The following is a 16,326-nucleotide window of genomic DNA, read 5'->3' as shown; positions in this document are numbered from 1 at the left end:
AGGGCAACTCATAACGCAACCCGTCTACAAGGAAGCCAAGAAACGACGACAAGGGAAAAAAGCATAACCCCTAAACACCACTCTACCATGCTGGCCATTCCATCCAAAAGGCAATATCAAGATCGCCAAACGCCCGCCTTCACCCGATGCATATGTGAACCGCCTAGCCGAAACCCCTCGACGCGCAGCACGCTTGCTAGCACTACCATACGACAGGTTGTGGCGCAGTCGAAGGGGCCGACCTCTTGCTCTCCTTGCTCGAGAGCTCCATGTCTTTATCAGAGAGTATCTCCGACTGCATGGCTGTCCAGCGGCGCTGTACTTCCTCACTATAATGCCATCTTGTCAGTATAACAGTTCTTCGAAGCCGTATGTGGAGGAAAGATGAGAAGGAGTGGGATGAGAAGGGGAGAAGCTCACGGAGATCCCTCAAGGGTCCTGACCCCCATCCCCCCAAGGACCCTGATCAGCCTTTTGAGCGTTCTCTCACGCGTAAAAGACGCCATGACATCCCCTCTCGGTCCAATATGCGGTGAGATCTGTGTGCTACGTTGACTCATAACGAGGTGTGCCTTGAGCTCGCGCCGGTTCCAGACCACCTCGACCAAGTCGTCCAGCCGCACGTCAAAGCTAATGGGCTCGTCGAGTGCGCGCCAAGTGGCAGGATTTCCCCCTTTCAAGGTCTGGTGCTCCAGGCGCCTGTCGTCCTTTATCCAGTGCAGGTACTGCGTCACCCCGGCGGAGCTCGTATACAGTCGCGACTTGATCTGGTCGATCCGAAAGTCGTTTTGCGTAAGGGGCGTGTCGCTTGAGACGTCCTTGTCAGTAAACTCGGCGGGGTCGTCGATGGTGACTCGGTACGGCCGAATAGACGGAGACAGCGACCTAGCGCGCTTCGTGACCGGACCTCCAGAGGCTGGAGATCCGGGTCCGGGCTCCGGCACCGTGCTATTGCGTCCGCTTTCCGTCATGAACTCCATCGACGACCGTTCATACTCATCTCCATTGCGAGATGGTGAGCGGAAGCTCTGGCGCCTCCGCTTCTGGGCAGATTGCGCATCAGCCGGTGTGGCTCCGCTCCGATGGTGCGCCTGGGAGCCTCGCGGTCGACCAATGTTCTTCATCCCGCATTCCTCTCGCAGCTGGGCCATCTTGGGGTCGTGGTAGAAACCGCGAATCGCTTCCGCTGGTTTAAACTCGCTGCCCTGCTCCTCCCACAGCTCGTGCAGACGATGGCGCATCCACTCGACGGGTTCAACGTCAATCTTTCCTTTCGCTTGGAAATGCCTCAGCTCGCGCAGAGCATGGCAGAGGCGGAAAAGGGTGTCGTAGGAAGTAATGCTGCCTTTACCATACGCTGTGTACTTCTTGCTGAGAAGCTGAAACGGGCTGATCTCGCCCTCCTCAAGGAACTTGATAATCTCCTTGCCGCGATTCACCTGTCGCCCCAGCTGGAATCGCTTGGTAGCCTTATCCTCTTTGCTACCCCTTTTTGCCATGGCCACTTTGTGCTCGTCTTCACAATGTGCCAACAGCGGCTCGATTAACTGTTCGAGATTAGGCCAGTCGGGCTCCCAGTAAGGATGAGAAGGATCAATCTTCTCTAGAGGCACGCCTGCTACAATCTCGGGCTCAGTGTACACGCCATCTTTGTGTTTAAGAACGAGTGTATCCTTGGTGATTTTGGGGAGGTGCGGTATGCTCTCCGACGCCCCAGGCGACGACTTGAGGGAGCGCGGAGTGGGAGTCTCGAAATCCTGCGACGGTGGCCGACCCGGCGGAATGTTTGCCGGCGTGAATCCCGTGGTCGAGGGATATGCTTTCGGCCCAGGGCGGTCTCGGGGAGTCAACAGCTGCTCGTTTTGGGGGAAGGTTGGTCGACTGGTGGGCAGGCCTCGCCTCTCCTGGACGACGGGCTTGGCTGGGTCGTATGGCAAAGGCGTAGTACTGGCGGTTTCCCGCTCGGCCTGCTCAGGAGGCTCTCGTGACGTGTCTGCCCCTATTCCTCCCTTTGAGTCGTCGTCTTCTTGTGGGGGCGCATCTCTGTGCCCCGAGATTCCATTTGCCCCTGACCCGTCCAATACCTCCTTTGACGCTCCTTCTTCCCGGGCAGCTCCCGCAGATGCGTTCTCTTCATCCGCAACCAGAGCGGCTCCGTGGCAGCCCTGGCGATTCCACTCACAGTTGCCACACTTTTGAAAAAGGGGAGTGCCGATAATGATGCAATCGTCAAAAGCACCCTGGTTCTTGTTACAGGACAGACACCTCTTTCCCTGTATCTCGCCAATGGCTTGTATCATACACGACAGCCACTTGACCCCTTTAGCCTCTGTATGGTCATAGATGGCGGCGAGATGGTCAGTGGTAAACTTGCGCCCGCGGCGAACCTTGACATTGCGCTTGACGGGCAGGTGAAGGATGGCCTTGACCCACTGGTTCCACGGCTCTGTCTCGTAGATGGGTCCAATGAGCTGGTCGTCGGCGTCCACAAGGTTTGTGAGGAAGGTCGGATTCTTGGGAACGCTCCTGAGTGCGACCGACTGCACCAGGGGGGGAATAGGCGTTTTTGCGGCCCCCTGTCTGGTGACAACGGCCGGCTCAGACGGACTAAGCCGCGGTGGCAGATCGTTCCAGTACTCGGCTCCGGTTGTCTCGGTCGATACGCTTTCCGCGGCTTCTATCACGCTGGTAGAGCCTCCCGAACCATCGGTAGCTTTGTCGGCAGCGCCATCGTCACCCGCGCCAGCCGGATCCTGAGTAGTCGCCTTGCCCGTTCGCTTGTCCTGAAACCAGCGGACCATGGAGTTGATCTGATTCTCCCTTTGTCGCAGCCACTCTTGCTCAGCCTGCCCATATTCCTTCTCCAGCCCAAGTCTCTCGTTCGCTTTCTTGTTGTAATCGCTAACGACGTGGGCCAGCTCTCTCTCGACCCGGTTGAGCTGCAGAGCGAGCTGTTCGCGGAGCTTGGTCAGCTCCTCGCGCTGCCCGTCCAACGTGCCGAGCTCGACTTTAGCCTTGGTCAGGGCCATCTCGTACCCTCTGACAAACTCGGTATGCTCAGCCTCTTTTTTAGCCAAAAAGGCTGGCCAGAACTTGCCCTCGGCTTGGTTCACGGCAGCCTCGCGCTGGTCGGCAGGGAGATGCGCCAAAATGGTTGCGTCATCCATCGTCCTTGCTTTGAATATTGCCGGCTGGTGCGTTTGTATTTCTTCCCTCTTAGGAATCCCACTTGGGTTGTTCGTCGATGGGAGGGGCCACAAAGGCGAGGCAAGTCTCTAAGATGTCGTCAAGGTAGAACGGTCTGGCTGGTGATTGGTCGTCTTTCGCCTCGCCCCCTTTTCTTTTACTCGTCTGTGATTGTTAAGCTCAGAAACTGGTAGCCTTCTGGACAAAGCCAGCAAGGGGGGAAACCACTATTCGAATGGTCGTCGAATATTCGGTTTGCCGCTGATGGCCCCCGATACTTTATTGCTTCGAACCCCCCAGAGGAAATAAGGGAGGCTCAACCATAATCGCCCGAGAGCTCGATGCTGTGATAAGTGGCAGCAGTCCACGTCTCTTTTGGGTCTCGGCTGTGATGACAACGCAGCAGCCACGGATGAGACTGACACAGATCATACAAGTTGGACGCGCCGTTGAGCGTATGCGACGAGAACTGGTTATAAACCGGTCTTGGGGTGACACCAGGCCAGGCAGATAGCAGATATAGGGCGGGGAGGGGCGTGTAGAGTAGCAACAAAGAGCTACAACTAGTCAGCATTGTTAGTCACCGACAAGGCAGAGGAGGAAGAGCCATAGAAGAAGCAGGCATCATCAGTCGGAGGCGCAGCTGGGGAGGGGTGTAGAAACCAATCGGAATATCAAAGGGGAGTGCTTCGAATTCCCTAGCATCCAGTACTCAGCATGTGGGGACGGGTGTCTGTCAGGGAACAAAGTACTAGCCGGTACCCTTGGTTCGTTGTTTGTGATCAATCAAGAGCACAAACATTGGATAGGTAGGTCAGAGTGAAAGCACATGTAGAGCAGGAAATTCCATGGAAGACCAATCACAGCAAGGGACTGGCCACTTCTCCAGCGGTATTCGGTGGGGGCCAAAAGGTGGCATTGGCCACGGTTGAGGAGGAAGGATAGGAAAAGAAACGACAGGGCAAGGGTAGAAGCAGAGGCAAGGGATAGACGGAATAGACGAGAACTTGAAAAGAGTGAGATAGAAACGGTGGCCCACAGCCTGCTGTAGGTACCGGACCGGACAAGATGCTCGACAATAGCAGAGCCAAGCTCGAGTACAGACCGGCAGAGACACAAACACAGGCGGCACAGACCACACCCAGAGGGAAAGCAAGCTGAGCGTCGACTAACCTGGTTGGTGGTTCCGGTACCTGTACCTGTGGTATTACTGATCACGTCCAAGGCGAGCGGCTGGCGAGGAATTCCGACTCCACTGAGGGCTTTCGGGCCTGGATAATCTGGTGTTGGTACTGTACGCTCGGTAATCGTACTTTGTAATGGTATATCGTATCGTCTCGATAGAAGCTATCAATAATGAGCGATTGCCGACTCCAGACTCTGAAGTGGGTAGATCTGTCAACGCAAGAAAGAGCTGAGAGGGCCGGATAGAGGCAACGATGTTAGGAAGACGGTGTATCCAGAGATATACCGGGCCGAAGCAGCCGGGAGACGAGGCAAAAGAGAAGAGGAAGAGGACGATGACAAGAGAAAGAGAGATGGCTGAAGATGGAGACAGAAGATACGAGAAGAAAGAATGGAGAGAAGATTGCGCACAATGGCAGTGCGATAGAGAGAGAAAAGAGTATGGGGAGAAGAAAGAAGAAAGAGATACGAGAGGAAGAAGAAGGAGAGGAGGAAGAGCAATCGATAGCGAGGCGATTCACAGCTTGGGGAAATTACCTGATGGGCGGCACCTGCCAACTGCCAACTCCACTGGCAGCCGCCACCACCAGTCCAACAGCCTTGCGGTACCTTCCAAATCAGTACCTGGAAGTTGATAGAGCAGATAGAAATTCCTTGGTTATTGTATTTGAGGTACACAGAATAGAACAAATGCAGAGAGTGAGAGAATGAAAGAGAGTGCGAGTGTGTGTGAAAGGAGTGAGCTGAATTATGGGTAGGACGAGGTGGTTCTACAGACAAAGGCAGGAAGAACGGGTATTAATAAACGAACAATTGAATAATCAAAGACCCCTAGCCGATAGTGTGAGGCGCATGTAGCGTGTACCCCGTTTGCGAATTGAGTTTGTGGCTGTCGGATGTACTGGAAACACACTCGGGAAAGGCGTTTCTGGCATCATCATCGAGTGCGTGGCCATGTGTCAATACTTGAATGAGTCAAATAAGGTATGCCAATAGGGCGATGGGTAGTCTATTTGCTATCAAGGTCGATGCAACAGGCAATGCCCGAGGCTGAGTTGGGCCCCCCTAACGAGAAAGAAGCAATAAAAATGCAAGACAAACGGATCCCAGCGATAGCCTACCAACCCAGCCATCATAGCGTCTTTGTCTTTCCGGCCACAGCCTATCCGGCCAGCCTCTGTTCGAAGCAGCCCAAGAGTTAAATATTACTGGGTTATTAGGCACTGATTGGAGCAAAAATAGGAGCAGACTGGATCGGTTGGGATGCAGCGAGGAGGGCACCAGATTGGGCGAAAGTACAGGTACGGCAACTTTCTGTTTCGTCTAGGTAATATCTAGTATGATTGATTCCATGCTAAGGTAGGTATTGATTGTGCCAATTTTCGACGGCTGTGGCTCGCATCCCCCGCCCTTTGTTTCTTAATTTTTTTGTCTTTGGATCCCTATTCTTTTTATTTGACTACTAGTTTCTTTTAGTCTTTTTTCCTTCTCGAACTAGTTCCTGTGTGACGAGTCAAAAAGCCCAGGTCAAGGCCAGTCGGAGTTTTAGCATTGCCCAGCCAAGAGAGATAGAGTCGCGAAATAGTCCTATGCTTGTCCTGGCCTCTCCTGTGCCCGCATCTGTTCCGGAAGAGTATCTTCTTTGGCAATCCACGGACTTACGGAGCATATTCAGGACCTGCATCCCCGACTACAGTCCTCTCGATAAAGCATTGATGGCCACTTCATCAGTACCCTTTGTCTTCACGTCCATCTTACCCATATCCGTACTGGGTGAGTTGGGGGGCTTGCAGCCACCAAGAGGGAAAAGAGCATAGCAAAAAGCTTCTTTTGCTGCTGCCACCAAGCCCGCTCAAGCATGGAAGGTTATTCGAAAGAATTAGGCGAGAAGGATGATTGAGTCAGAAAATAAGCGTACGCCTCGTCGACATCAGACAGGGAAAAAAAAGCCACCGATCATCTGCCGTCACTTTTCTTTCTTGTCCGTTAGCGAGGCAAGAGTACATGTAATTTTTCGGGGACGGACGGATTTCTCAACAGGTGCTTACGAGATGCGATACGACAACGGCGGGTGCCAGGAAGAAGGAAGCCAAGGAGCTGGAAACGACCGTCATGCTGCAGCTCGGCAATCCATCCCCAGCATATACGACTTACGAGTATACTTGTACTTTGAGGGCGTCTTCGCCCCGTTACTATTCGTCCGTCTTCTTCTTTGTCCGTCCTCCCGGTCTGAGCTAGGACCCAATCCTACCGCACTATCTCGTTGTCTGTTTGTCGTGCTCGTACCGGAAACGAGCCCCAAAGAGAACCACAAATTCATCTAGCTTCCTTCACTGAAACATCGCGGAAAATTTACATGTTATGTTATAACGTCGAGTCCGATGTGCAGTGCACGAGGATCGTCCCAGCACGCGTATACTATCCTCTTCCGCAGCATGAATCCCTCGAGTCATTCGACTTTGGCCTGCTTCCTGCGGAATAGTATGCGAGACTTGCCTCATCTTGCTTGACATGCCGCTTTCGCCGCCGTTCACCTTGTCCGCTCATTGTCCGCTCATTATCCGCCCCTCTGCCACTAGAATATTCCTATCCGTCTATCATTGCGTTGACTCGTCTTTCTTGTATGGTTCGGACAAAAAGCAGACAAACCAGCTATGTAGCTAGTAATGCCCGTCTCCGGGCCCACGCACCCCCCGGACCACCCCACCCCCTGATCTCGGACGAACTCGCAAGCCTCCAACTGTATTATTGCGTAGGTCCCCAAGATTCCTCTCTCTCTGCGAAGAAAAGGAACCCAAAAAACTGTATCTCATTCAGAAAGACCAAGCTCTTTGGCAAGCGGATATCCGTCACAGAGGTACTCCGTAGACAAAGAAACAAAGAAAGGAAAAAAAGCCGCCCCCTTGCTTGCAGCTCCGCATGGCAGTTCGGGCCCAATTACCTGTAAGCCGGAAGCTTCACGCGCGCTTGCTGCACATCGACCGCAACAGCTCTAAAGATGCTACGTGCCAGTCCATCGAGATGCTCGAGTGAGACAAGTATTTTTGATTACTATTCTGCTGCTTGTAAAAAGATATAAGGATCGTCGCTGTGCCTCATGCAGTTTAGCCAACAAGAGCGGATGCTGTGCAACCCACGCTTCGTCTAACGCGCTACCCAACGGCCTCGATGCAGCAACACACACCTCGAGTTGATGCTGATACTAGTTCTCTCATCATCCGTCTCTTTGTCTCTTTTCTCAATATCTCTCTCCAATTAGATACATCGTTTTCCACAAGGGTCGCGGCTTACGGTCTCGTCCGTCGTCCATCCTATGGACGCTTCTCGTCGGAATTCCGCAGGTGCTTGTCATAATCTGAGTGCCTGTCTTTGTCATCCTCAGCCGGTTCATGTTTCCGGGGGCTTACAGGGTGCTGGGCAAGTCCGTGTACATTGTACTATAGTCGAATGCTCTTCCATTTTGTATTTGTTGCATCTACGGAGTACTTGGCATCAACCTAAGGATTCTATCGCAACCGTCCTCGCAGGACCACTAAAGCCAAGACCCCTGCTTCGTTCCCTCACTCAAGCTCCAAGTCCCCTGCCTACCTTATTGTCAACGAAATCAACCGCGCGTCTCCTTCGTATCCGTCTGATAACCTGCAAATAGCCTCAAATCACACGTGCCAGCCCCGTCCCATCCGCAACCAGCAGTCTTTCCGAATAACCTCTGATTGTATATCGTCCTACATTCTCCTCTTTCTTCTCCTCATGAGGAATGCCACAAATCGATGGCAAGAGCGGCAAGCGTTAGCCTACGCCAAAGAGCTATCAGATGCCCATCTGTGCCACAAGCTTTATGCCAGGTTTCTCCTTTACCAGCACGTCGATTCGCGCGGGTCCCGGAATAATCCCAATGTAACGCTGTCGTTTGTCTCTTGAATTGGTCTCCTCTTAGTGTCGTTCCGATCCCCGTCGCCGGCCGATTTATGGGACAGCGTCCAATCTGCATTTGGTAGTGGTAACATTCTGCATCTGGCAGTAGTACCATTTTAGTTCTGGGACATGTCGAGCAAGGGGACGATAGTCGAGTGAAATGCATCAAACAAATCAGGATAGGATCCTTGAAGAAACCGACACTACCCAGCCGTGATCCAAAGCCAAGCCTGGCGCAGCACACAATGCTATCCAACAACGCTGGAACGACAACTACTAGAAGCGAGCATCAACACCGTGTCAGGAGTTACACCAACTGTCGATCCCAAGTCTCTTGTTCCATCCACGACTAAGCTTCGTACTTCTACATTGACCTAACGTAAAGGGGTATATGCCCATCCTCTTGCCGGTCCATTGAGATGCTAGCTCGTCCTTGTCAGCAAATACCTAGTCCGGCTACGCATATGGCATCATCAGTCATCTACCGTCATCCCCATCGTCGTAGGGCAGCATCAGCTCAGACGTGGTTAGCACATCTTAGCTTCATATGTGGCCAAACCCTTCCTGCAGATAAAATTACATTGCTACTGATATAACGAGTAGACGAGGCACCCCTTCTCACTCAAGCTAATCAAGCAGAGTCTGCCAGTCTGCGGCCCAACCTCGTCGCTTGCATACGTCGACTGAAGCAGAAATGTCTCAGCCGTGATTAGCAAATATTCACGCAGACCTGCCATGACTCGATGCCTATAATGGTAACATTATCAATCAGAAGGCCCTCTTCCGCCTCGTCGGAACTCCCCTGTCTAGACCCCCACGTAAGGTCGGGCCTCGCAACCTTTTGATTTTTCCGTTCGTTTCATACTTGTAGCAATGATACGGTAACGAATGGATCAAAGCGTGAAACGGTTCTAGTACTACAACCAACCTACAGAGTACCGACCTACCCAGTTCGTCATGGGCAACGGCTCGGCTATCCAACTATTAATACTTATGCCACCAGCCCAGCTACCCTCATTGCCTGGACAGAGTAAAGAGTGTCAATTTCAACCTTCAATCCTCGATCCCTACCTGCGACAGCCGGACCAACACGGCGGCGCCACGGATGGCTCTATGTAGTAGAAGCGAGCATACTCACGCCAATAGTCGCATCACTACCGGCACTCGCTTCCTGCACCCGCCATCTATGCGGCATTCGGCAGGCTGTATCGAATGTTGATCTTAGACCTGCCTTGTCTTGATACTCGCCGATACGCAGTACTATTACTCTTGTGATTCAACGAGGGAATTACCAGCGGAGGAGCACGCATGAACCTAAGGTATCTCTTCACTCCATCCCCTCGAAACGCCAACCATGCAGTGGCTGCGGACGTTTATTCTCGTCCTTTTCCGTCATCTCTTCTCCACAAATTAAGCGCCTGGGCGGAAACCATCCACAGACATCATAAAAGAAGCCTTTTTTCTTCGCGGAGTTGGCTTCTCGGAGTAAAGCAGCTTTGATTCTACTCCGGTCTCCGTCATATTTCGCATCAGACGAAGTTGGCACTAACCCCGTCCAAGTAAGCTTCTTTGTCACTTGTACGAAGATCACGGCGATCCCGCTGCTTCCTTGCTATTAAGACTCGCAGCGTGTATTGCGTACAAGTACTTCTGAGGGGCTCGATCGTGGCTGATGTGAGGCGCTGCGCTTGTCAGACTCTATTTACCAAGGAGGCAAGAGGATAAAGGTTAAAGGGACTCCTTTGGCTGCTTGTGGCCATACAACCTTCGAGGCGAGTAGACGATGGCTGATGGCAAAACAAGTTTTTCATCTCACGATCTCCTATCCTTTGCATGCCATGGGTGAATATGAGGCCCGGGCAGAGTACACCCACAATCCAGTATATCGCTTGTGACTTGGTATCAGTATAGTTCAAGACGGACACAGCTGAGCGAAATACTGTTCACTGCTGAAAAATAATCGAGAATAAAGGAGTACGGCACATGATTGTTCGGCGATCTAGCCACATTGTCCGTAGTGGACGCCGCTCTTTGATGGTTCCAAGCCCTGAGCACGGATACCACCGGCTGAAGAATCAAAATCCTGCCATGGTATTAATAGTTGCAAAGAAAAGGAAAAGGGAAAGCGTGATAACCGACCCCTTGCTCACTCAACGGCGCATTTACAAGCACCACCCCATCAGTACAACCAAGTGCCGCCATGTCACCAAGCCTGCACCCCCGTTGGCCCAAGACCGCATTCCCGGAAGCTGTATCCCTGGTCCCCGGTATACATCGTCCATCAACAAACAGAACATCCGCAAAAGCATGCAGCTTTCTCCGCGTGCTTGTGGCATACAACAGCCTGACTTGATTTCAAAGCGGCCACCGCGGTGACATTTAATCTAACAGAAAGCAACCGATATCAAGGAAAGTAGTAGGCAACAAGTTGTTTCAGGCTTGGCCTAGTACAAAATAGGAGAGAAGAACAGAGGAACTGGCCCAACGAACGATAGGTGTCTGGACCCTCTACTGGATAGCCAAAACCTGGCATGAGAAGCGAGCCAACCTCTAGTGTTCTTAGTCTGCGCAATGGGTAATAATTATAGAAGAGAGGGGAAGGAGATCTCGCAAGCCATACTCAGTTCGTACGAGTTCTTTCGAGACGGTCGAATAAACCTCCGATATGTGTGTCCGATATCTGTGTAAGTGTGCTGTCCAATTGCATGAGAAAACCAACGGCATCAACAGTCTTCTACAACCCAGTATCTACTTTTCCGTCTTCTTATCCGAGCCGCGTCTCTTTAACCATTCGTGGGAATTCATTCGTCCGTGCGGGCGAGTCATTCTCAGCATCTGCGTTACATGGCGGCCGTTTGTACATGTAGTTACATGCTAGGCAGATACAGACTGGGTCAGTCGTACTATCATGATGTGTCTCCTGGGATAGGCTCTGCAGAGACAGAGTTTGATTCATTCAAGGGCCCCCTGTGAGAATAGAGAGACCGGGGAAATGCCAAACGCTGTCAGGGGACTGCGGAAGAGATGGACGATATGTGGGAAGAGCTAAAGACGGGAAACGAAATTGGGACATGCTAGCTTCTGCCCCTACCTACTTCAGCTTGTCTCTTGTGGTCAGGCATTCGGGTGGTGTGAGACACTGATATATCCGGGTTTATACGAGTGACTTGCCTCGTCTTACAGTTGACGTGAGAGTACGAACGAGTAGTGCCGGAACTCGGGCGCTTGGGGATGGTGGTCGCATTGCGGTATGGATGGACAAGGGGGCCGTGTGTGGAAGTATTGCGTTCAATGTTGCGAGTCGTGAATCTTGAGAGCTTGGTGGCACAAAGCAGGTTTTGGGTCTTCGGCTACAGTACGGTGGACTGTTGGCGTTTTCGTGGTGGTTATTGAACTGGAAAGATGAGGAATCGTTATATTGTTGGCATCTGTTCTTCGAGCCATATTGATTCTCTGTTCTATCACACTTGACACCATAGAGTTCATTATATACTGTCCCTCTTTCTTTTTTCACCAAGAGAGCTTATGAACAGGAGTAGTTAACAGGCTCAAAAGACACAACAGCATTCTCGAGACGAACGTCGTCAACATCCGGGGTAGCTGGACGCTCTTCGGATTAATCTCCTCGCCACATCTCGGCTTGCCCATGAATTGCTGATCATAGGTCTTGTTAAGGGCTTTTTCTAGAAGTTCCCAACGCACAATCAATCTATGACTCTCGTCCTTACTAACAATCTATGTCGATGCTGTACAGTCAACCAGTTTGACCCCATTGACGCAGTCACGAATACGTACGACTATACAGGTCTCCTCCTTCTGCCTACCTATCCACCTATACAGAGGAACTAACACGTACAGGACTTGATAGAGTTTTACAACTTTCATCACTAGATGCCCCTTACTCCAAGCGTTTCGAACGAGCTACCGTACCGTGATGAGACACCACCCTATCCCTCCAATAACCCCGTCCATCACAACCGAATCGTAACCAAAAGCGAGCGCCCCTCTGGAGACACAAAGGGATGGCTTCCCTACGCCTAGAAGCTCCAAACAGGCAATAGCGGTATATTCCCTTCGACTTAAATACTACCCCATAAAAACGCCTGACTATATACTCTGATGCTCTGACATCCCTCCAACATCCGGAAGACTCCCATGCGAAAAGTCGATGAGCCTACGACCTGACAATGTTTCCATCGCGTCCTCATTTCTGTTTGTTTGCAAAGTATTGCGAAGTATTCTCAGCACAGCGAGCAAAGCTACTCCCCCCACGACCCCGATCTGCAACCACTCGTTTCCCTAACGTGAGCGAACATCTCGCCATACAAGATTGCACTCTCTAGGATCCCTCTGATGCTCTGATGGCTTGACCTAACCGAGCTAAAGCGAGCGTCACCCCTCTACAAATACGATCGATGGCTTCCATACGCCGAGAAGACCCAAACATGCAACGACAACGTCATATTCTCTTCGACTCGAACACTTTCTTATGGAATGCCTCTATGCTTTGATAGTCTGGTATACACTCCACATCCACTGTGGCTCTCCTCCCGTCACGATAGACATGGCATGATTCGGTATTTGCAAGTTCAGGACACTTCACAACTGATGATGCTTCATGGCCTTTGCACTTCTTTCGCCAAAGTATTGCTAACTAGGTCATCGCAGCGAGCTAGATTCACTCTCCCCACGGCCTCGATGTGCTACCACTCGTTCCCATAACATGAGCAAGACATCTCCGCCATACAAATACCTGTAAAAAGAATCAACATCCCCGAACTGAGATGACCGAAAAGCCATCGACGACGACCCACGACATACCTCCATACTCAACCATTACATTGCACTTCTCTAGGGTCTCTCTAGAATAGTGCTTGACTTGGTATCCCTTACGGATCACACTCCGTGATCATCTTCACCAGCAATTTTCTGCTAAGACGGATATTTTTCCGCACCTTCCATCCTATCTATCCAGCCCACCCTCTTCACGCTTTCCCCACGTAGCTGTTGAAGCAGGATTTTAATCCGTATGTAATTGCGTCTGCCATTGACTTAGTCTGTCCATTATAGTAGCTCTGACAGTGGTTTTTGGTATCCATATAGCCAGCTGTCCGTCCGTCTTGCCATCGTTGCTTCGCCAGGCATGCCAGTGTATCCTGGTCCAAGTTTGATTTCCCCCTTATCTGAAAAGCTCTCCATTTGATCCAAAATGACAGAACATCGGTGCGACCAATTACCCCGAATGCGAGCCGTTCCCTGGTCATGTTCCGAGTCAGTGGACCTGAGGAAGATAGAGCATCCACCAGTTGAAACTTTCAAGGCCGCTGTATAGTAAACATCCATAGAGCCTCCATCGTCCTTCACTGCCTCCTCCTGCTCTGACCTTCGGCTCAAAGTGCTGGCAAGTGCCGACCTCTACCAGACGCCCCCGAGTTGAATCAGGTCGAGGCAAGCAAATAGAGGCATCTATCCAACAGCCGACAACCAGTAAGGGACTCCGCATGGCGGACTGCTACAAGGCCGTCTGCTCGGCGGTATCCCAAAGGTTCGAGTCCTGTCGTAGCGCGGCATACATTAAAGTCTCCCGTTTTCTTGCCCGTTCACCATAGAAACTCTGCCCAAGCACCTTCAAACCCCTTGATAACACGACGAAGAATCCGTCGACTTACCATCCTACCAACAATACCTTCCAAAACATACATCTCCTTTCCACCATGACAGGACCCAAAAACCTCGTCAAACTCCCCATCCCGCTAATCACAATCCAGCATTCATACGTCCAAGACACAGCATTAGATTCAAACGTAGTAACCAGCAACGTACCACAAGCCCATGCGAGACCTACTGCCCTTTCTACCACCGAGAACACGCCTTGACAATGGTGAACAAAGAGACACACTACTGTGACGATGCTCGATTACAAACATTGTTAACAACACACCCACTTCCAAACTTCATACAAACATCAAGTCACCGCCGTCAAACACCCCACAATAACAACTCAATCAAAAACATTAGGCGTATACTACAGCATCACTGATATATATAGTACCTAAAGTAGACACGAGGTATATACCGGCCGCAATCTCCCCCTCTTAATTAAAGTAACATTCATCTCAGACGGCCCATCAACAGCCCGTCAGGAACCACTCGTCAAACGCCATGCCAATGCCCAAATAAAACTAGAGGAACTGAAGAAGAAGAAGAAGAACGTAAAAAGCGTACACATCCAAGCCGTATCGCGGTGGCTAAGAGAGAGAAGCAGTCAAAGCGCCATACTCGTCTTTGAAGCCAACAGCACCATTATTTATGGAAACGCGGAAGCCACTGCTGAAAACAAACAAAAGCTCAAGTCAAACACCAAAGAACAGCTTAGTGCCGAGAGGAGTAGCGGTTCGTCGTGGGCGAGTAGGCCATGTCGTAACCACTCGACTGACCATAAGGATCGTCCGCGTACATTGTGCCGCGACGCTCGTCTTCGCCCAGAAGCTCCTTGACTTCCCAGTTGTTCATCCGAGTGCCCACGGAGAATTCGAGATCCTCCTTGGTGATGGAGTCCCAGTACTAAAGAAGAAAAAAGCATCTGTTAGCATCAACAAACAAAGACATATGAGACTCTCGAGCAACCATACCTTGTAAACCATCATGACGGCCAGCAGATTGCACACCGTCGCAAAGAACAAACCGTCCAGGTAGTGGCTCACGGCGACGCAAATCTGGGCGCTAAAGGCATACAGGATGACCTGCCCTGCGACGAAGAAGAAGATGCCAAACGCAATGTCGCCCAGCGGCCAGCGATCCTGCAGCGTGCGGACGACGAGCAGGATCTGCATGCCGACGTAGACAAACAGCTCAATGGCGTTGAGCAGGTACAGCACGACAAACAGGCCGACCTGGTTCGTCGGGCTCAGCCCAGCCCAGCTCTTGAACGTCGCCAGCGACACCAGAAAGGAAATGGCAAAGGCCACGGCCGAGCAGAGCCACAGCATCCACACCGAGAGCGGCGTGCCGTCCTCGTACAGCTGGAAGCCCACGAAGCCGTTGACCAGCAGGCACGTCACGACGGCGCTCGTCAGCCCGTTCTGCACGGCCGAAAAGTACGGATAGGGCCCGCTGCCGGGCGGGACGACGCCGGCGTCGACGACGAGGGAGATGAAGGTGAGCAGCATGTAGAGGTAGAAGAAGGTGAGGATCTCCTTGCGGCCGACGGCGGTGAACTTGCTGCGGACGTGCAGGATCATGATGACGGTCATGACGAGGGCGCCGATGTGGGCGAAGGAGGCGGCGCCCTCGAAGATGATTGTGTTTGCGACCTCGATGTTGCGCGCGTAGCAGCTGGGCTCGATGCCGACGCGGCCCGACGACGAGAGGACGGGGCCGATGGAGGCGCAGAGGGGGAGCGGCGTGTGCTCGCAGATGGACGTGAAGTCGCCAAAGCCCGACATGGTGGCGGTGATGTATGTCTTTGCTTCTTTCGAGCTGTGTGGTTCGGATCGCGGGTTATCGTATTGATCGGGTCGAGGGTATCGTGCCGTATCGTGTCGCGGAGTCGCAGGAAACGAGCGTCGTCGGTGCGCAGCAGCGAATGAATCAACAGTCGCCTCGTATCATCCGTCTCTTTCCTCTAGGTAGGTATCGTCGATGCGCGACCAAATCTCGATGCGACAGCGATTCGTCGTTCAAACAAATCAAGATGCCACGTTCTTCTTCTACTCCCCCTCTAGATGAAAACGAGTGTCGTGAAGCGATTGACTGCGTGAAATAAAAACAAAGAAAAAGAAAGAAGATCGCCGAGCTGGAACCGACGTCGTGCAGAAATGCAGGTCGCTGTCGCTTCCGTCGTCGTTCGTGGTTTCGGGTGAGGAGGAGGATGCCGGTGGATACGAGGCCGTTGCCAGAGACGGAGAAGAGGCGCAAGAGGAGGGAGAAGCAGTCAGACGAGAGAAAATTGGCAGAGAGTTTACGAAGTGCAGTGGTTGGTTGGGGGGGTGGGATTGTAGCGGGAGACCCACTGGGGAGGGAAGGGTGACTTGATGGAAT

At 52.0% G+C, this 16,326-nt stretch overlaps 2 protein-coding genes across 2 annotated transcripts; both read right to left on the bottom strand.

Annotated features, from left to right (window-relative positions):
• Positions 1-202: 202 nt before the first annotated feature.
• BBK36DRAFT_1203955 (hypothetical protein) lies at positions 203-3,174 on the bottom strand (the record flags this gene model as incomplete). Its single annotated transcript, XM_024897290.1, has 4 exons — positions 2,738-3,174; positions 2,685-2,695; positions 421-2,513; positions 203-329 (listed from the first exon to the last, which is right to left on the bottom strand). Exons 1-4 carry the CDS (start codon positions 3,165-3,167, stop codon positions 203-205), a joined length of 2,661 nt encoding a protein of 886 aa, XP_024748356.1. The 5' UTR covers positions 3,168-3,174.
• An 11,484-nt stretch (positions 3,175-14,658) lies between these two features.
• Positions 14,659-15,731, bottom strand: BBK36DRAFT_5493 (hypothetical protein; the record flags this gene model as incomplete). The annotated part of the gene is made up of 2 exons (XM_024898241.1): positions 14,659-14,850; positions 14,919-15,731. The coding sequence occupies 2 exons, from the start codon at positions 15,729-15,731 to the stop codon at positions 14,659-14,661; spliced, it is 1,005 nt and encodes a 334-aa protein (XP_024748355.1).
• Positions 15,732-16,326: the final 595 nt, after the last annotated feature.

The sequence above is a fragment of the Trichoderma citrinoviride genome (genome assembly GCF_003025115.1).
Source record: "Trichoderma citrinoviride strain TUCIM 6016 unplaced genomic scaffold BBK36scaffold_9, whole genome shotgun sequence".
Taxonomy (NCBI): Eukaryota; Fungi; Ascomycota; class Sordariomycetes; order Hypocreales; family Hypocreaceae; genus Trichoderma; species Trichoderma citrinoviride.
The sequence above is the reverse complement of the archived record's forward strand: the minus strand, read 5'-3'. Positions and strand labels throughout refer to the sequence as shown.